The sequence below is a fragment of the Dipodomys spectabilis genome, unplaced genomic scaffold, assembly GCF_019054845.1.
Source record: "Dipodomys spectabilis isolate Male_0828 unplaced genomic scaffold, ASM1905484v1 ptg000085l, whole genome shotgun sequence".
NCBI classification, from domain to species: Eukaryota; Metazoa; Chordata; class Mammalia; order Rodentia; family Heteromyidae; genus Dipodomys; species Dipodomys spectabilis.
Window position 1 is genome coordinate 7,234,383 of NW_024870762.1, and position 22,600 is coordinate 7,256,982.

The following is a 22,600-nucleotide window of genomic DNA, read 5'->3' on the forward strand; positions in this document are numbered from 1 at the left end:
CACTTCCAGCTTTTTGTGCTTATGTGATGCTGAGGAATTGACCCCAGGGCCTCATGCATGCAAGGCAAGTATTCTACCACTGAACCACCTTCTTAGCCCCTGATACATTTTCTTAAATGAAGTTTTTATTTTTTCCCTGACTCAAAATCTCATTGTTCTACTTCAAATATATTATTTGATATTCTACTTGTTCAGATTTGCTGGACTCCTTGGGTGGTAAATCTCTCATTTCACTCATATTTTTAAACTACTGAATTTCCTTTTCTGGCAAAGAACTATCTATCACTACAGGTTCAATGTTTTTAAGAACACTTCTGCATTCTTTGAATCAGAAGCTGGAGCTGTGCGTTTCAATATTTTGTGGAAGTAGCTAAGTTTATTTGGGAATTAAGTAATCATGGGTGGGGTAAATCGCTGAATGCCTTAAATGGACTTTGTCACATTCTGGATTATCATATAGACTTATATATAAGTCTAGCATGGTATTTGGGGACCACTGACAACTTCCCTCAGAAGACTTACAAAATACACAAAATGGTACCAATCACTTGCCATATTGCTTTTTAGTTTCTGATGACTTTCATAAAACTTAGCTTGAGAAGCCATCCAATCACATGATTATGGCACCCAGCCTACAGCCTTGTCCTCTGGAGTTCATCCAGGATCACTGCCTACCAGGAACAGCAGACAGTTATAATCCCTGATGAGGCAATTGCAGAACACAGCAAGGAGATTCACATGATTTTAGATCTATCAAATAGTCTTAGACCATCAAGGAACAAAGAAAGCAAGTCCAGCCAACCTCATCACCTGATCAATGGCCCAAACAAACCAGAAATCAGGCATCAAACTCAACCTACTTGTAGAGATTACCAGGTGTCCCATCAAGAGACTGTAAGGACTAAATGGAGATGATCTATCCCCACAAAATGAATTTGTCTAACAGTACAGTGTCTTTTGAGTTCAATCTCTTGTACTAAACAACAAAAAACAGGAATATTGTACCTGGTAAAGCTATCCTTTAAAACTAGAAGCGAGAAATCCAGGCTCATGCATGTAATCCTAGTTACTAAAGAGGCTGAGATCTGAGGATCATGGTTCAAAGCCAGCTCAAGCAGATAAGTCCCTGTGAAACACTTATCTCCAATTAACCATTCAAAAAGCCAGAAAGTGGGGCTGGGCCTAAAGTGGTAGAGAGCTAGCCTTGAGCAAAAGACAGGGACAGTGCCTAGACCCTGAGTTCAAGCCCTACCACTGACAAAAAAAATAGAAGAGAGATAAAGTATTTTGCAAATAGTGAGAATTTTTCTCACTATTGGATAGGCTTTATATGAAATCATAAACTGATTTCTTCAATGAGAAATGAATGGATACTACCAACATAAAAACTCACCATTTAACAATGTAAAACTTACCAATAACAGCAAGGACATAGTCATAACCAGATTTCTGTAATATTTTAATAAAAATACATAAACTCAATGCTGGTATAAAGTTTTTTAAAGGGAAATAAATAAGACACAAAAAATGTATTGGCTTAACAATGTGAGGGCAAGGAAAGAAGTAAAACTATAGAGACTTGACTGTGATCAAAGTCATCTTACTGTGATCTTAATTAAAATAGTATAACCAGAAGATACTTTATACAAGTCATATTGTAACTAGAAAAGAGACGTTTGAAACAAATTAATATTAAAAGAAAAAGATCAAAGTATATCTACACAAAATGCATCAAATTATAAGAGAAAACAGTAAGAGAGATAGAAAGGAACAGAGGAAAGCCAAGCACCAATGGTTCATGCCTGTAATCCTAGCAACACAAGAGGCTGAAATCTGAGGATGGCCGTTCAAAGCCAGCCCAAGCAGGAAAGTCTGTGAGACTCTCATCTCTAATTAATCACAGAAAATATTGGAGGTGTTGCTATGGCTCAAGTGGTAGAGTACTAGCCTTGAACAAAAGATCTCAGGGACTGTGCCAGGCCCCAGGACTGGCAAAAAAAAAAAAAAGGAATAGAGGAACTACAAAACAAGAAACAACAAAACACCAGTAGTGAGACCTTATCTATGAATGATTACTTTAGAAAGGCTGAGTACATTGACTCATGTCTGTAAAGACATCTACATGGGAAGGCGAAGGGAAAATATAGCAATCTAAGGCCAGTCCTTGGCAAAAGAGAAGATTCTATCCAAAAAGTAACTGAAACAACAAAGAACTAGGAACATGACTCAAGTGGTAGAGTATCTACCATTCTTCAAGCAAGCAGGAAGCCCTGAGCTCAGACCTTAAGAGTTCAAAAAAGTTATATTAGATATTATAGATTCAGTACTCCAATCAAAATACATAGAATGATTGCATAGATAGTTGAAATAGCTAACTGTAGGCTGCCTAGAAGAAACCTAGAAGAGGCTTTAAAGGAACACATAGATTTCAAATAAAATATTTTTTAAAAAGATATCCAATACAAACAGAAACCAAAAAGAGCAAGGATAGCTACACGTAACACAAAATATCCAGTGAGACCTTAGAAAAGACAAAATATGAAGGTGAAAAGACTTGGTCACTATACAATGACTAACATATCAACTCACTAAAGGAATATTTCAATTTTAAGTATGTTTGCATGAAGAGCTTAGGTATCAGTTCACCAAAGGGACATTTCAATTGTAAATACATGGAATATCACTTAAAGAAAATATTAATAGATATTAAAAGAGAGACTGACCACAGCTCAATACCCTACTTTCCACAGACACAAATCCTCCCAATAGGAAATCAATAAAGGAACACTGGATTTGAACTATACTTTAGAATATATGGATTTATCGATCATGTGCATCACACACCATCCATGCACAACAAAACCCATATTCTTCTCAGAGTACATTGTCCAGGACAGATTCTATGTTAGGCTATCAAACAAGTCTTTCAGTAATAAACTTGTACTTAAATTTAAAAGGTAATTAGGAATTTTCAATTGATATAGGTCATCTTTCAAAGAGCACCTTCCATTTTTATATAGAAAGGCTTTTAGTTGGACATAAAACCTTGTAAAAAGAATGTAAAAATGAAAGAAAATAATAAGATATTAAAATATTATCTACATATTGAGATTTTATTATTGCAGTAAAGGAAAACATCATTTTTTACAAAAATATTTCTGTCTTAATAGAGTTGATGCCTCTATCAAAAATACTTTTAACAATTAAAAACCAGATACCAGTGGTTCATGCGTGTAATCCCAGCTACTCAGGAGACTGAGATCTGAGGATTGTGGTTTGAAGCCAGCCTAGGCAGGGAAGTCCATGTGACTCTTTTTTTTTTTTTATTGTAAGAATACCCTACTGAGGAGTTACAATTACTCGGGCAGGCAAGATAACGAGTACATTTCTTATCAAGCATTGTTACCTTGAGACTCTTATCTCCAATGAACCACCAGAAAACAAGAAGTGGAGCTGTTAGTAATCAAAACAGCTTGGTATTGGCATAAGAACAGACCTCAGGCCCAGTGGAATAGAATTGAAAACCCAGAAATGAACCTACAGACCTATAGATATCTAATCTTCGATAAGGGAGCTAAAAAAATAGAATGGAAGAAAGACAGCCTCTTCAGTAAATGGTGCTGGCAAAATTGGTTAACTACATGTAGAAAACTAAAGCTAGATCCTTATATATCACCCTGCACCAGAATCAACTCCAAATGGATCAAAGACCTCGGAGTCAAAGCAGCCACTCTGAAAACATTACAGGATGGAATAGGAGAAACCCTAGGTCTCCTTGGCTCAGGCAGAAATTTTCTGAATAGAGACCAGGAAACACAACAAATCAAAGAAAGGTTGGACAAATGGGATTGCATGAAGTTGCAGAGCTTCTGCATGTCAAAGGACATAGCCAGCAAGATCAATAGAAAGCCCACGGATTGGGAGAAGATCTTCACTAGCCATACAATAGACAAGGGTCTCATATCTAAAATATACTTGGAACTCCAAAAATTAAATCCCCCAACAACAAATCCTCAAAGAAACAACTGCCCAATAAATAAGTGGGCGAAAGACTTAAAGAGAAACTTGTCTGAAGAAGAAAGAAGGATGGCCAATAGACACATGAAGAAATGCTCAACCTCCCTAGCCATAAAAGAAATGCAAATCAAAACAACATTGAGATACCACCTCACTCCAGTTAGAATGGCAAAAATCAAGAACTGTAACAACAACAGATGCTGGAAGGAATGTGGACAGAAGGGAATCTTACTTCATTGTTGGTGGGAATGTAAACTTGTTCAACCACTTTGGAAAGCAGTATGGAGGTTCCTCAAAAGACTTCACATAGAGCTCCCCTATGACCCAGCAATCCCACTTTTGGGCATTTACCCAAATGTTTACAAAAAAGACCACACTAAAGCTACCAGCACAGCTATGTTTATTGCAGCATTATTTACCATAGCTAAGATATGGAACCAACCCAGATGCCCCTCAGTAGATGAATGGATCAAGAATATGTAGTATATATACACAATGGAATTCTATGTCTCCATCAGAAAGAATGGCATTGCCCCATTTGTTAGGAAATGGAAAGACTTGGAAAAAATGATATTAAGTGAAGTAAGCCAGGCCCAAAGAAACATAGGTCCCATGGTTTCTCTTATTTGCAATATCTAGTATAGGTATGAGTCAAGCGGAAAAGGTCAGATAATGTGATGTTAGGAAAATGAACCCTTAGATATGTATTTTAATGTTTTTTCTTTCATGAATTTGTTTCTAATGCATTTATAAGATTATTTCTTTGTTGCTTTGTATGTTCCTCCCCCACAGTATAACCCCTGCTTTCACTATATTTGATGTCAGTATAACTTGTGAAGGAGATGGGGAAAAACAAGTCGTTTAAGGATACAGGTGCACCTGTTGCAACAATGAGAAGTACAAGTTGTCATGTCGAAAACGAGCTTCACAATATTGGCGCGGGGGGTGGGGGGTGGAGAGGGGGAGAGGATTGGGTGGGGGGTGGGGGGGAGGCTGGGAAGGGATGTGAAGGGTAAACAAAGGAGGAGGCTGCAATGCTTGATAAGAAATGTACCCAGTATCCTGCCCATGTAATTGTAACCCCTCTGTACAGTATGTTCACAAAAAAAATAAAATATTAAAAAAAAAGAACTGGAGCTATGACTCAAAGTGATAGAATGCTAGCCTTGAGCAAAAGAGCTCAAGGAAAGTGCCCACACGCTGAGTTCAAGCCCCACCACCAGCAAAAAAGCAAAAAACAAAAAAACCACAAACCTTTAACAATTAAAAAACAGAAATGTAAGTGCTAATTGTATCATAAATGACTCCCAAATGGGGAAATCATATGCAATGCAGTCATTATGTATTCTAAGTTTTCTACTTTGTAGACCATTAATAGGCAATCCAGCATTCAAACCTTAGCCTAATGTAGAATTGAGGCAGAAAATGAAACGATTTGGTACAACTCATGCCTTTCACCATTAATACAACACCCAGCATACAGCTCTTCCTGCCATGGTGACAAAATCCTCACATCAGTGGGAAGATGACATCACACTGAACGTCTGTCGGTGAAGAGTTTTGTGGGAAGGTTGAGCCACGGACAGCTCCTTGAAAGGCATTAATTGTAACTGTGGGATTTATTGTCCCAAAACCCCAGTCCAAAAAAATAAAAAGGCCTATTATTTTCTGTGTTTTTATAAAGGTCCAACTTGCTCTGGGATATTGGATGTAACCCCTGGAGCCTTTTATACCCTAAAGTGTTCCACGTTCTGCTAAAAGCAATCTTTGGGACAAACTCAGGCTTCCTTCGTCTCTGACAATGATGATTTTTCTCTTCACAGCAAGATTTATTACATTAACCAAAATGGCATAAGAAAGCAACTAGCCTGATGTTCTCAGGTTGCATGACAAGCAGAGAACTCACACACTTAAATATGCTGGGGTCATAGACAGAGGAGAAAACAACAGAGAATGTGGACAAAGTGGAAGGTCAGTATCAACACCACACACTCAACTCCTGTACTTCATATCACTCAAAGAGCAGATTTTTAATATTATCATTATAAAAATTAAGTATGCAAAGTGATGATGTTAGTTATCTTGAAATAGTTGTTTCACAGTGTATACATATATCAAGACACCACACGACATTGCACTGTATTCTGTATGTGTATAAAAGTATTACTAGTAATTAAAATTATAATAATCCCATTCGAAATGAATATAGTAAAAATTAGAAAACTGTCTTATTATGATACTATGGAACTATAAGTAAGGGTTAAGCCATTTATTTGCCCTGTAGTGGTTGATTTCAAAGTAGAGAGAAGTACACCTAATAATGTGATTTAAAAGTAGAGAGAAGTACATCTAATAATGTTTTCATTTTCATTTTTCTACCAAGGAGAAAATCAAAGCTTCATTTTTTTTCTACATAGGGTATTTATTCATTTATTTTTGCTAACTTATTTCCCATCTCTTTTTTATAAATAAGAGAATGCTAGAAAACAAATCATATAACAGATGAAGTATCACACTGCCACTTGTTTTAAACTAATATAATCAAGCAGTGCTCACTTCAGCAGCACATACACTAAAATTGGAACGATACAGAGAAGATTAGCATGGCCCCTGCGCAAGGATGACATGCAAATTCGTGAAGCATTCCATTTTTTTTAATGAAATGATGCTAATTGAAATTCCAAGATATGGAAACAAGAGGGTTTTTGTTTTTGTTTTGTTTCGTTTCGTTTCAATGTACTGTGTGAAGTTATTTCTTTTTCTTTTTTCCCCCCTTGTCATTGTTTTTGATTTTGGTACCCTGTGTCTTGTATATATGTTTCTCTGATTTGGGGAAGGATAGGGGAACAACAAAATGGTGAGACAAAGAACAAAGGGTGAACCAATGCAACAGCAATACTCACAAGACACTATGTTGGGAATGAACTCTACAACTTGGGGGGGAGTCTGGGAGGAGGGAAAGTGCAAGAAAACTGAAGGAGGGGGTAACAATGTTTGACTCATGCAACTGTAACCCCTTTGTACATCACCTTGACAATAAAACTAAACTAAAATTTAAAACAGGCAGCTCAAAAAGGGAAGAAAACTATGCTTCATCAGAGAAAGTATACACTACCATTGAAGTTGTTTGTTTGTAGACAGTCCCTTGTGTCTTAGCCTGCCCTTATATCTTCTTTAAGAGGCAAAAATACAATTTTTGACTCTTAAAAATAACCACAAATACAGAAGGTTGGTGTGCTGTGATTATTTTCATCTTTCCTGGATTTTACCAGAATATAACAAAAATGAAGCTGTGGCAGGAGGCGAGAATAATTTGCATGACAAATCCACTTACTGATATTTAAATAGTGAAGTACTATATCACATCGAAAGACTAATGAAAGATTTTTACCTTTCCCATGGAAGATTAAAAACGTACAAGAGAAAATGGGCAATTGAAAGTCATAGTGTCAGTGCACATTTGAATTTCTTCTTTACTTTTTTTTTAACAAAAGAAAATCTAAAAGGTAAATCTGTCATTGAACTTTATACAAAGGTTTGCATATGTTTAATTGATTTAGTATTAATTAATATTTAGTTAAAATCTCCATTATAAGTCACATAAAACCTGAAGTATACAAACTATAAATTCTGGCTCAGAATTTAAGTAATATCTCAACATATATATGTATACATATATATATATATGATTTTATCGTTATGGTAAAAGTGAAGTACAAAGAAGTTAGAGTTATATAAATCAAGTAATGAGTAAATTTTGAGGGAAGGGTTAACACTGTTCAATTACTATTTAAAATTGTGAAAGGTGGCTGGGAAGGTGGCTCAGTGGTAGAGCACTTGCCTTGCATGCCTGAGGCCCTGGGTTCAATTTCTCAGCACCACATAAGCAAAAAAGAAAAAAGCCAGAAGTGGTGCTGTGGCTCAAGTGGTAGAGCGCTAGCCTTGAGCTGAAGAGCTGAGGGACAGCACCCAGGCCCAGAGTTCAGGCCCCACGACCAGACCCAAAAAATAAAATAAAATAAAATTGTGAAAGAATAGGGAATTTTATGGTATAGTTCTTTAATTCCTATTGTCTAGGTCTCTAAGCTCTGTGATATATACTCTTTCAACTCTGGGAACCACAATGTTAGTTCTCTTTTCTTTCCTGTGTCGAAAATTCCTTGTCTTCTCTTGCCTGCCTCCTCCTTTTTCTTACATTCTGTAATAATCACTGTCTTCCATCATTAGCATTAATTTCATTTAACACTGGAAGCTTTGCATCAATGAGTTCTGTGGTCTTTATCATTCTGTAATTATCAGCTTTTGCTCATATAATGGAACTTGATAAATTGATGTATATGTGTATATGTTAGCATGAAATGCTATTTAAAAACAAATTAAAAGCGAAAGGAAAGTTACATATTATATCTACAGAGAGCAAACATGAATGAAACAAAAAAATGACAAAAATTTTACTGCCTTCTGACACACACAGAATTGCATTTCAAAGTGGTATACTTAAAAAACAAAAACCAGATGATCAGTGTTTGACAATTATGGACAGCTTTTTGAAGTTAAGTGATCCTTTCTTCAGATACAGAAGATGATGAATGATGTTGGAAAAAATGCTACTTCTGAAGGCTATTTTATTCTACTGGGATTTTCAAAATGGCCTCAGCTGGAAATAGGTCTCTTTGTGGTCATCTTAATCTTCTACTTGACGACACTAATAGGCAACTTGTTCATTATCCTCCTATCATGTCTAGACACTCATCTCCACACTCCCATGTACTTCTTCCTCTCAAACCTCTCTGCTCTGGATCTCTGCTACACCACCAGCTCCATCCCCCAGTTGCTGTTCAATCTCCAGGGCCCAGACAAGACCATTTCTTATACTGGCTGCATGATTCAGCTCTACTTTGTCCTTGCTCTGGGAAGCACAGAGTGTGTGCTGCTGGTGGTGATGTCCTACGACCGCTATGCAGCTGTGTGCAAACCCTTGCATTACACTGTCCTCATGAACCCTCGCTTCTGCCACTTGCTGGCTCTGTCCTCCTGGGTAAGTGGCTTTGCTGCATCAGCACTGCATTCTTCCTTTACCTTCTGGGTGCCCTTGTGTGGCCATCATCAAGTGGATAACTTCTTCTGTGAAGTCCCAGCATTGCTACAATTATCATGTATCGATACCCACGTGAATGAGCTGACTCTCATGGTCATGAGCTCGGTTTTTGTCGTCGTACCTCTCCTCCTCATTCTGACTTCCTATGGTGCCATTGCCCGGGCTGTACTGAGGATGCAATCAAGCACTGGACTTCAGAAAGTGTTTGGGACATGTGGAGCCCATCTCATGGTGGTGTCTCTCTTTTTTATTCCAGTCATGTGTATCTATCTCCAGCCTCCAACTGAAAACTCCCAAGACAAAGGCAAGTTCATTGCCCTGTTTTACACAGTTGTTACACCTAGCCTCAACCCTCTCATCTACACCCTCAGAAACAAAGATGTGAGAGGGGCAGTAAGGAGGTTAATAGGGTATAAGAATGCGATATGACATGTGTTTCTAACGCATTTATAAGATTATTTCTTTGTTGCTTTGTATGTCCCTCCCCCACAGTGTAACCCCCGCTTTCACTATATTTGATGTCAGTATAACATGTGGAGGAGATGGGGACAAACAAGTCGTTTAAGGATTCAGGTGGACCTGTTGCAACAATGAGAAGTACAAAATGTCATGTCAAAACCAGCTTTACAATGTCAGTGGGGGGGGGGGTATGATTGGGTGGGAGGGTGGGGGGAGGCTGGGAAGGGAGGTGAAGGGTAAACAAAGGAGGAGGCTGCAATGCTTGGTAAGAAATGTATGCATTATCCTGCCCATGTAATTGTAACCCCTCTGTACAGTATGTTCTCAAGTAAAATAAAATAAAATTTAAAAAAAAAAAAAAAAAAAAAGAATGCGACATGACCACATTCTTCAACTGTTGTACAAAGTCTGGTGCAACCTAGAAGAAAATAGCTCTGCTTTTTTGAGATATCTCTGCTTTTTTAAGATTTACGTTTTGGTTAACAAATTAACAAAATTAGTTGAGACTTGAAATTGTTGTTTCTTTTATCAATAATCTTGAAATATTGCTTAAGAATCAATGTTTTATTACTATTTAATTCTTAAATATTTCTGAAATTCCATGGAATGAAGTGTTAACATATATCAGGATCTATGGGGGGGATGTATCATTAGGAAAAGATTTTATTAAAACCACTTGAAAATATATAATATTCTTTGACTCTTTTCAGTATAAATTTATATACTAATTTATGAACCTCCATAGAGAAAGAGGAAGATATTGGAAAGACTTAGCATAAAGGCTTTTTTCCCATCAAGCAGACCTTAAAGTTAGTCCAAAATATCATAATAGACACAAATGGTAAATAGGATGAATGATGTAGTCTATTATATTGTACAAGCATATATGTTAATTCCTTTGGTGAAGAAATAAAGTTTTAAGTAATAAAATTATATAAATAATTTAACCAGTGGGTCTATGTAACTTGTCACATTGAATATTGTAAACAAATACCTATTCAAAGTACATCTCTGTTCATCCTGCTTTTCATGAACTTATGTTTCAATTATTTTATTAGCAATGTCATTTTTGGACATTTTCTCTTTCTCAGATTGCTTGATTCTTGCTAAGATACATGAATATAACACATCTTTTGTCTGAACAGAACAAGGGCAAGATAAGATTGAGGAATTACTGTATATGTATTAATTTGTCACTGGGCACAATGGTAAGAAATTAAAGTTGCTTATGAGAACATTCCAAGAATTTGGGCTGGTCAGTGAAATCAAAAAAATGATAATGGATTTAATTTGCTTTGATTGGCTAGTTAGTAACATATTTCAGCTATCTTAATCCTCTTTTCTTTTCTTTTTTTTTGATGCCAGTCATGAGACTTGAACCCAGGGCCTGTGTGTTGTCCCTAAACTTTCTTCTTTGCTCTCTTGCTGTTTTATAAGTACAGGATCACATTCTGCCCAGATTTTCTCTCTTAGTTGCATCTCTCCAGAGGTTGTAACCTATATATTTCACTTCCACACCGTATAGCATTGACCAGGGTGTTCCAGATAGTTTCAATAGAAAAGCAAGAAGCAGGAATCCTCACCTACCTGGGAATTTTAAGGGAAAGTATTTAGGGTTTTTGGTGGTGGTGGTGGTGGCGGTGTGTTTTTTTTTTTTTTCTACTAATTATTATGGTTGGGCATAATCCTGATAGGTGTCCTTTTCCAGGTCTTGGAATATAACCAAAGCAAAAATATCTAGAGTCTAGATTAAAGACAGGGACTTGTAAGTTCCAGTCATTCCCATCTCTGAAAAAAACATAGCCCCCATGGTCAATGGGTGATGAAGAATCACTGGAGTTGGGCTTGGGGGAAATCAACAAGAAATCTGCACTGGTTATAGCAATAAAGGCTTACTAGTAAGAGAGAAATCTGTAATTTAAAACTGCATATTTTACTATATTATTCTACAATCCAATGGCCATCTACCTTGTGGTAGCATAGGAGAGATACAATTTATGGAAATACAAATGTTGATGGTGTTATTTTTTCGCATCAGGTATAATGTCAGTACATGAAAATCACCTATATGGAAGATGAAAATGAGCAGCTCAAAGACAATGGTAGTTGGGAACACAAAAGCTTCAAGTGCCTTATTATCCACACGGTAGGGTAGAATTCCAATGTGAGAATAATGTGTGTGAGTATACCTTGTCAGCAAGGCAGAGTTTTGTAGATAGCACTTTTCCCATAGGTAGTGACAGTTAAATAAGATTCATTTCATTCTACTGACTCCCAGGAAAGCACTGATAGCAAATCTAGGTAAAAGTAGGTTATGGGGCCACAATATTGAAGGGATGGAGTCTGTGGGGAATCCCACATCTAGTAATGAAAGCATGACCCCCTGCGTGTATGTTTGCACGGGGAGCTGTAAATCTAAGATGAAAGTAAGAAAAGATCCCACTTTCTCTGGAAAATACACTAATATAATATGCCAAAAATCACCAGGAGAGCCAACTCTATGCAAGGATAGTTGGAGGAACACAGATTTTAATGCTATGATACAGGCTTGTTTTTTATATATGTTTTTATTGTAAAAAAAAATACTATACGGAGATGTTACAGTTACATGAGTAAGGTAATGAGTACATTTCCTATTGAGCATTGTTACTTCCTCCTTTGCTTTTCCCCTACCCATCCCTATCCTTCCCACCTCCTCAATTCCTCCTCCTCCACCAAGTTGTTAAGTTCGTCTTCAACATAGTAGCTTGTACATCTCATTGTTACAATGGGTCAGGTTGTTGTTGTTGTTGTTTTAATCCTCTATTATGTTTTTAATCTCTTATGAAGAAACTGAGTGTCTGTGAAGTGGACACAATTTGTAACTTTGAAATGACCATGAGAATAAGTGAACAAGTGAACATCAAACTGGAAATGTCATCGAAGGGACATTAGATAATACAATGTCTGGAAGGCACAATATTTTTGTGCAGCCATTGTTGAATAATTGCTTATCAGACATGTTAAAATTTTACCAGAACAATGTAAACTAGTTCATAGTAAGTGGTTCTCTTTGGGCTAAGTGTTGAATCACAGAGTAGTAGATGAAGATTACATGGACCATATCTGTGACATGTGTGCTGAGTTCTGGAAATAAATACAAAAATGAAAACCCTTACAGTTGATTATTCTAAATGATTATAAGTGATGAGGGGTAAAAAGGTTGTTTTTTATTTTAAATACTTTCAAGTCTAAAGTAAACATTATCAAAAGTAATGTATGATTTCACAAGTATCAGTCTTTAATTAAAATTTACCCTAATGGTACTAACAGCTAAAATGCATGGAATGGCTATGCTCTCAGCTCAGTGAAGAATTTTTACATTTGTTTCATATTGAAGTTTCAATTACTTTCTTTACTTTTACATTAACATGTATTAATGACACAAATTATTGGGGTTTAGTGGGACATTTTAACACACACATATATAATGTACACTGATCACCTGCACAATTTTTGTCCACTCACTCTCTCATTCTTCCAACCTCTAAAAGTCATTATTCTACATGCAGGTAAAGACCACAAATTCTTTCTTACACAAGGAAGGTAAAAACATTGATACATTGAGTTTTTATAGCAAAGAAGACTATGGAAGCTGAAGACAATTTACTGTTATTTCTGTTGCACAGAAAGTACCAGAGCACTCTCTAAAGAGTTAAATTTTATGTGTAATTCTATTTTAACTTAATATGATTTTCCCTACCAAGACTTTCTCTGGTAAAACCTACTATGAATGGACCAAGAAGATGTGGTATATACATGCAATGGAGTTTTATGCTTCCATCAGAAAGAATGGCATGGCCCTATTCATGGAAAGATTTGGAAAAAATTATATTAAGCAAAGTAAGCTAGACCCAAAGAAAAGTGGGTTAAATGGTTTATCTTGGTTAGAATAAGTCTATGATATTTTTTTTTCTTTTTGTCGGTCATGGGGCTTGAACTCTGGGCCTGAATACCATCCCTCAGCTATTCAGCTCAAGGCTAGTGCTTTACCACTTGAGTGACTGTGCCACTTCGGTTTTCTGAGTGGTTTATTGGAGATGAGTCTCATGGACTTTCCTGCCTGGGCCAGCTTTGAACCACGATCCTCAGATCTCAGCCTCCTAAGTAACTAGGATTACAGGCGTGAGCCAACGGCACCTGGCTTTATGATATTCTTAATGGGATTTCAATAACCCAATTGCTAAGTGCATAGGACCACATATAATGAAGTGTATCAACATGAACTCCAAGAATGGGAAACAAGAGATTTGTATTATATACTGCATGTAGTTATTTCTTTTTTTCTGTTTTATTTACAACTCTTTGTGCTGTATATAAATTTTTTCAATCTGTGGAAGGGAAATAGAACCACAGAAACAGCAAGACAAAGGAGGAACTAATGCGACATTGATATTCACTTGAAGCTATGTTGGAAATGAACTTTACAACTTGGGGGTAAGGGAGTAGAAAGGGGTAAGTGGGAGAAAATGAGGGATGGGGTAAAAGTATTTAAAAACAAATGTACTCATTACCTTCCTTATGTAACTGTAACCCCCTGCTCATGACCTTTTCAATAAAAAATTTTAAAAAAATCAATCTACTAGCTGAAATAACAAAATCCTTTATAAAGTCAAGACAATTATTGTATATAGACTATCAATATCAACTTCCCTTAGTAATATATCTTGATGTCTTGAAAAATATAAAAAATACATAAAATGTTTTGAAAATATTAAAATTTTGTTAAAATATTTTGAAGATTTGATAGTTAATTTCTAAGCAAATTTTGAACAGTCTTTAAAGTATTTTCTTCATAATTGAAGAGCTGAATTTAGCCTGATTTTAGGCATATCAGGTAGACATAATTAAAGAACTCAAATTAACCAAGCAAACATATACAGTTTAAGCTAGGTACTAGTGGCTCATGCCTATATTACTAGCTACTCAGGAGGCTAAGATTTAAGAATCACCGATGAAGTCAGGCCTGCCAGGAAAATCCACCAGACTCTTTTATCACCAATTAAGAAGCAAAAAGCCAGAAGTGAAGCTATGACTCAAGCGGTAGAGTGCCAGTCTTAAGTACCAAAGTTTAAGGACAAACCCAGACCCTGAGTTTCAAGACCCAGAATCAGTCTACACACACCCCAAAAAAGAAGTTCAATTTTTTTAAAAAACTTTATACTTTTTCTCATTAGCAACTTATTCCAAGTTTAGCTCTTAATAAAAACTTAAGAAGAAACATTCAGGTATCTCAAGTCAATTCACTCTGTGCCTGGTAATCATAGCCTAAAGCATTTTGCTCAGTGATGATTGAAATTCAAATACTGTTATGTTGGTGTGGCTGCTGACCACATTTCTGAGAAAGAGTTCTAATTAAAACAACGCCTTACATGGCATCATTATTCAACACTTTGGGATTTACTTTACAAATTACCTCGTCAAGGAAATCAAGTCATATACTTTTTAGTTTCCATGAAGGCCCCTTTGGCCCTAAAGAGTCCATCCCCTGATAAGCTAAATGCTCTGATGAATCTCTCCTTTGGGCTAACCACTTTTAAGACTCACACCTCTTCTTTAGAGATGACAATCACAGATTCAGATTCAACTTTCAGATTAAACTTTATTAACTTGATGTGATCAATTAGCCATTTATATTGGTGACTCTAATAAGATCAACCCCAGTGATGAAGTCATCCGCACAGGTGAGGAATAGATAGGAGAAAGAACAAACAGTAATTGCAGACATAACTACTGCCTAAATACAAGGTAAGAATATTGAAGAAGTAATAGGGCCAAGAACAGAAAATATTGCTTAATGATGAAAAAAGTTAAAAATAAGCCACTACTTTCTCCTCACAATGTTCTTTTATTACCCTAAAGAGGTAAAATTATCCACAGCCTCCCAAAACAACTTTGATAAGCATTATTTTCCATACTTTATGTAAGAAGAAAATTAAACCACAAATTCCAAGTTCCTTCTTTATTGCTTCTGGTATTTCCCCCTTATCTCTTATCCCTTTCTAATCTCCTTTTATAAGACTACTAAAGATTCAATAAAGATAACTCACAGTTTATACTTTGTTGTACACAATATACTAAGTCATGGAAACAATTGTCTGTAGAAGTTGAAAATTATATCTGCATGAAAGGAGGAGTTGTAACTCTTTGATCCATACCTCTCATAATGTATTGTTTTCATCAGAATGTTCCCAATTTTTTATACTGAAATACAATCAATTAGCTATTCTGACATCTTTTACAAGAGCTGCATTTATAGAATTGAACAACTAAAAGAACCCCAAAACAGGAAACAATAGGTGGCTCTATTTTTATTTCTTTCTTCTCATGCCTTAGTGTAGCATCATAGAATACATTGGTTCCATAAGGAACTAGAGTCAAAGAATGTAGCAATGCTGGAGTGGGCAGATAATTCAAAGAGAAAAGAGAACATTGAAATGCTGGGTTACTATGCATTGTCACCCATTAACTACAAGACAAAGCCCAGATGAAAAATTAAACACATAAAAGAGAAAAGGAGTCACCTACAAATCATAACTCTTTGTGAAATACGATTTATTTCTAACCAAACAGAAAACACGCTGTGCACAACACATTAAAGTGATAATGTTTATGGATTCAATAAACAGTCTTATTTCTTCTCCAAACATAAGACTAAAATGTATAGTAATTAAGATTTATGCTTAGAATTTCAGTGCTGCGGTTATTGTTCTAGAGAAAAATCTATCATGTAGAAATTACCTTCAGGGCCTGTGTTTAGCTTTCTCAGTCCTGTGATTTATGCACCTCCCTAATATTATCATTACCTTCTCTTGCTTGTCCTCTCTCACACAGCTTTATGTCCTATTTTCTCTCACTGAATTTATTTTATTTTTAAATGTATTTATATTCCCTCATCCTTTAGGAAGAATTTCAAATGTTCTTATTCAGATTCCCATTTTCCATACCATTATTAGTTGCAAGTTACTATGCATGTGGCTATGTGTCTTTTGTTAGTCTTTCTCTACAGTTTATTTTTCAGGTAGAAAAAAAATATTTTTCTGTGAGAGCAAGTAAACAATGCAAATCAAGTTTCTTTCGACTAGGACATCTGTTTAAGGCTAAGTGTTTTCACCTTGCAAAAACAACTTGAACTCACTAAATTTGATGTTTTTCTTAGAGTATTTAAGTCTATATGTCACAATATAGGAATTGCAATTATTATGCTTTTATCATCATATAAGTAATAACAATTTGAAAATTATGAAAAGAAAACAGAGGATACTGATTTGTTAAGAAAAACGCTTTGTTTATTGTCTTCTCTAGCCACTTTTAGTGTTTCTTCAATAGTCATTTACTCAGATTTCACACTAGAGGGAAGGAATTGCACTTAATAGACAATTTTTCTGTAAAAATAAAAATATTTAAATGAAATATAAAATTATTTTGGACTTTCTTTTGTAGCATTTTATTGTGGGGGAAAATCGCAGACTTGCAAAATATAAAAAAATAAAAAGTGCAAAAACACACATTTACACTTCAAGTCTTAGCTTCAATAAATATTATCCTTGAAAAGTTTTATCTGTCTATCTATATATCCATCCATCTATCTATTTTTTATCTAGCTGTTCATCTATTATCCATCTATTTATCTCTATCGATCTAATCTGTCAATATGTGTCTCTACAATCTGTCTACCTACATATCATCTATCTCTATTTCTGGACCATTTGAGAGGAAGTGGAGATGCAATACTTTTTACCATTGGCTAAGTTAGTATTTCTTTTTAAAGAACCAGGATAGTACTTCACATAATCTATGGATAGTTTAAAAAACTTAGGTAAATCAACTTGAGGACAATATTCAGATTTCTCCAATGGTCTAAATAATTTGCAATAGCTTTTTTTTTTTTCAGCTGTGGGATTACACATTTAGTACTTTGTCTTTTGGGCCTCATTTATCCTGGACCAGTCAATGCTTCAGTCCTCACTGCCTTTCCAGATCTTGAGTTTTTGTAGATTATAGGTAAGCTGTTTCTTTTCTCAGTTTGAATTTGGCTGATATTTTTTATTATAATAAATAGACTATGGGGCTGGGAATGTGGCTTAGTGGTAGGGCTTCATGCATGAAGCCCTAGGTTTGATTTTTCAGTACCACATTAACAGAAAAGGCCAGAAGTGGCACTGTGGCTCAGTGGTAGAGAGCTAGCCTTGAGCAAAAGAAGCTCAGGAACAGTGCCTAGACCCTGAGTTCAAGCCCCAGGACTGTCACAAAAAAATAGACTGTGTATTGGGGGCATAAATATCACTTTGGTGATATATCTTTTTGAAAGCATAACATCAGTAGACACAAAAAGTTGGTTTATCTCCACATAGCTGTGGTGACTAGTTAGAGTCCAACAGATTATTCGTCTGTCAAAACAATTCCTTTTCATTTTGTCATTAAACTACATGAATAATCTGCTGCCCATCAAACTTAGTTTGCAAAGCTACTAGTTTTATATCCACTAGTTAGTATGTTTTCTAACTCCATTATCATTTTACCCTTTAAATTTCTAAAGTCTGAAAAAATTCTGTCTCCATCAGTTAGAGAGTCTTATGTTGTTCAGTCAATCCCTGAAATAGTACCTTTTGATTCCCAAATCTCCCTAGAATTGAATGGAAAACACAGCAGAAAATGAATGAGGATGGCAAACATCAATATGACTTCTGAAAGCTACTTCATCCTAAAAGGGTTTTCTAATTGGCCCCACCTGGAAGCAGTTCTCTTTGTGGTCATCTTGATCTTCTACTTGATGACACTGACTGGCAACCTGTTCATCATCATCCTGGCATACCTGGACTCCCACCTCCACACTCCCATGTACTTCTTCCTCTCAAACCTCTCTGTTCTGGATCTCTGCTACACCACCAGCTCCATCCCCCAGTTGCTGTTCAACCTCTGGGGCCCAGACAAGACCATTTCTTATGCTGGTTGCTTGGTCCAACTTTACTTTGTGCTTGCTCTGGGAACCACAGAGTGTGTTTTATTGATGGTGATGTCCTACGACCGCTATGCAGCTGTGTGCAAACCCTTGCATTACACTGTCCTCATGCACCCTCGTTTCTGCCAATTTTTGGCTATGGCTTCCTGGGTATGTGGCTTTACCAACTCAGCACTTCATTCCCTCTTTATTTTGTGGGTACCCCTATGTGGACATCACCAAGTGGATCATTTCTTCTGTGAAGTTCCAGCTCTGCTGCAAATAGCATGTGCAGATATACATGCTAATGAGATGACCCTCATGGTCACAAGTTCAATGTTTGCTCTCATACCACTCATCCTCATTTTCACTTCCTATGGTGCCATTGCCCAGGCTGTACTGAGGATGAAATCAACTACTGGATTTCAGAAAGTTTTTGGGACATGTGGAGCCCATCTCATGGTGGTGTCCCTCTTTTTCATTCCAGCCTTCTGCATATACTTCCAGCCACCCATGGGAAATTCCCAAGACCAAAATAAGTTCATTGCCCTGTTTTATACTGTTGTCACACCTAGCCTCAATCCTTTAATCTACACCCTCAGAAACAAAGATGTCAGAGACGCAGTTAAGAGACTAATGGGACAAGAGTAACCTGTATATCTGTGATATTAAAAGTATAATGGTGCATCTCTTCCCCTATGGTTATCAATCCTCCATTTATCAACTTTCCTTTTACTCAATGAGCAATTATTGTGAATCTATTCTCATAAAGTTCCAAAGATTTTTGGAATGAATATAAGTAAAATGTAGTATAAATACCAAACACTTTTGATGAAATACCACCATTGAATTTTTTCCATATCACTATATAACAGATCCAAAGCTTTTCCTCAAATAAGAATGAGATGAAAGCTTTATTGCAAATTGTGACAAAAAGAATTTTATAATGCCAATGGAAATATGATATTGTCCATTTAGCAATCTCAAAAGACCTAATGACATGCCTGAAATGTTTTGTCCAATTTTGATATTCTTTGTTGAATAGCAATTATTAATAGGAATTTGTTCCATAACGTTTCAGATGCCATTACTATTAGTGAAAATGCAATTGTGTGAATTATTGTAAAACGTATTTGACATATATTATTAGAAATAATCACATTTACCCTTTTCACAAGATATTAAGAAGTATAAATTATAGAAGATAAACACAATGCAGAAATTCTGATATATAGCTTGTCATGCAATAGTTATCACTGATTGCATATAATTATGTGATAGAAATGCTTCAAGGTCCCTACAGCCTAGGGAGACATCTGGAATGCAAGAGATTAATGAAGAGCTACAGTCAGAAATGACTGTAAAGCTAATGGGTTTTTCAAGTAACTATTTGAAAATAATTTGGAAAATTATTTGTGGTAAAGCTATTATGTATGAAAGGTTATTTTTCTTTTTAAGTTTGGTTTAAATTTAGCATTTGTGATAAATAATTATGATATGGTGATCAACTTACAAATTTCCCAAATAAATATATTTTATAAAAGAAATAATTTCACATTTATAATATTTTCAACCATCACTATATGAAATAATGATCTATGTATGTCTCCCTTGGAACTTTCAGGCATATTAATTGCACTGGACTAATGATCAGAGGAAAATGCGATATAAAGTAACATCTTGGCAATGCTTGAATTTTGTCCATAAGTCAAATATCAACAACAGTCTTTAGGGCCTCTAGAATTTAGTTATTGCCTATTCAAGTATTACTTTCTTTTTTTTTTTTTTTTGGTCCGGTCGTGGGCCTGAACTCTGAGCCTGGGCACTGTCCCTCAGCTCTTCAGCTCAAGGCTAGGGCTCTACCACTTGAGCCACAGCACCACTTCCGGCTTTTTCTGCTTATGTGGTGCTGAGGAATCAAACCCAGGGCCTCATGCATGCAAGGCAAGTGCTCTACCACTGAGCCACCTTCCCAGCCCGTCAAATGTTACTTTCTAATTATAAAATAAACCTGCACCCAAAACTGCCCCTCAATGGGTTGCAATTACACTGATGCTGCTCATGTTTTCTCTTTCTGTGTTTGTAACTCTTTCTTTATCTCTACCTTGTCAGGAATAATATGGGGCATATTCTTTTGTCTTGAATGTACTACCAATGAAGACCCAGAAGGTGTGTTTATAGAAGTTTTAGTACTAAGACTACATAGAGTGAAACAGCACATAGTTATAAGCTGTGTAAATATTTAAAATATAACTTATTATATTCATACATCTTTCAATGTGAAAGTTTTAGAGAATTTGTGCAGCATCTTGGTCTTTTACAATCCAAATTTTTCCTGCCAGGTTGATTAAGGTATAATTGACAAAAACTGTATGTATTTATATTGTACAATGTCATGTTTTGATATATATATATATGTATGTAGATATACATTAACTGACTTGAGTAATTTCTTTATAAGTCATTTAATGTTTCTGTCATTTCATTTGCTCATCTTTTTTGTAATAAAAACATTTAAGATCTATTAGTATTGTTTCATGTATATAGTGGCATTAATAATAGTCACCATGTTATTGAATACATCTCAGTAGATCAGCTATTTGCCTGAAACTTTGTATACCTTTACTAATATTTTCCCATATCCATTAAATCTGAATTACCAAGCCCCTATGACAATCACAATTGTGTTTTTTCTGGATCAACAGTTTTAGATTTACATATAAGTGATTACCTGTGCTATTTGTCATTGTCTACAAGCTTAGTTCATTCATATAACATTCTCAAAGTTTGCTATGTTGTCACAAAATCAAGATTCGTTTATTTTTAAAAGTATTCAATTGTGTTTGCATGTATACATGCATGTGTGCATGCATGTATATATGCATATATGTTTTGCATTTTATTTATTCACTCATATATCAATAGGTTTTTCTCTCCATTTCTTAGCTTATTGTGAGTAATTCTTCAATGAATCCAGACCTGAAAACATCTCTTTGACACAATGATCTCAGAAATTAAGGGTGGGAAGGTGACTCAGTGGGAGTGCTTGCCTTGCATGCATGAGGACCTGGGTTCAATTCCTCAACACCACATAAGCAGAAAAAACAGAAGTGGTGCTGTGGCTCAAGTGTTAGAGCACTAGCCTTGAGCTGAAGAGCTGAGGGACAGCACCCAGGCCCAGAGTTCAGGCCCTATGACTGGCAAAAAAGAAATTGAATCTACAAGGTAGATCTATTTTTTAGTTTCTTTTAAGAATTTTCATATTATTTTTCATAATGACTTAATTTTTTACTTTACAGTGGCTTAATAATTTAACAGCAGCTTGCAAGGTTCTGTCTTCTCCACATCCTTGGCAATACTTGTTACCTTTTATTGTTTTTAATAATAGATAGCTTACCAGGTATAAAGAGTAAGGAAATAAGTACTAGAAAGGAAGTAAGGCTGGAATCCAGCTCATGAGGTGGGGGAATGGATTTGGAGCCTGGTCTGTGGGATTCCAGACTAGATATGCATGTGCTATTCTGGATTCAGGTTTTGGGGAAGAAGCCTGGGTTCTAGAGCCAGGGACTGGCCTGTTTTAAGGTTTCTTTTGAGACTGATTGGTACTATGATAGACAACAAGGTCAAATGTACACTTCACTGTCCATTCCCCATTCAGGAAGGTCGTTCTGTCTTTGCTATGTTGACTCTGGCCCTGGAGGAGGGGGTAATTGGTAATGTGAAATGATTCTTCCTATTCTCAGCATGGCTATTCTTATTTCCTTGCTAAACTAGGTACTGGATTCCTACATTGCTGAGAATGAATTTTTTTTCATATGTGGTATATGAAAGTTGTTTGAATTAATGTTTCTGGAGGCATATGAGAGGAAATCCTTCTTTACCTCCTGTTACTCTATTTTTTTTCAATTTAAAACTTCTTGTCTTCTTGTCTTGTCCCTATTTGCTTACAAAACATATAAATTCTTTTCTTCACTTAGATATATTTTTCTTTGGAATGCTCTTATTATAATACATATGGTTTTGAAAAATAGCCACATTTACATGAT

General features: G+C 35.8%; 1 protein-coding gene, 1 non-coding gene and 1 pseudogene across 2 annotated transcripts; all 3 read left to right on the top strand.

The window, feature by feature from the left end:
• The first annotated feature begins 6,565 nt into the window (after positions 1 to 6,565).
• LOC122111566 lies at positions 6,566 to 6,672 on the top strand. Its single transcript, XR_006148017.1, has one exon. It is a non-coding gene; the product is annotated as a U6 spliceosomal RNA (small nuclear RNA).
• Positions 6,673 to 8,599: 1,927 nt separating this feature from the next.
• LOC122111218 (olfactory receptor 2J3-like) lies at positions 8,600 to 9,544 on the top strand. Its single transcript, XM_042683943.1, has one exon. It carries the CDS (start codon positions 8,600 to 8,602, stop codon positions 9,542 to 9,544), a length of 945 nt encoding a protein of 314 aa, XP_042539877.1.
• Positions 9,545 to 18,268: 8,724 nt separating this feature from the next.
• Positions 18,269 to 19,205, top strand: LOC122111479 (annotated as a pseudogene).
• The last annotated feature ends 3,395 nt before the right edge of the window (positions 19,206 to 22,600 follow it).

Coding starts and splice junctions, on each gene's coding strand:
- LOC122111218 (XM_042683943.1), top strand. CDS start 8,600: ATGATGAATGATGTTGGAAAAAATGCTACTTCTGAAGGCTATTTTATT.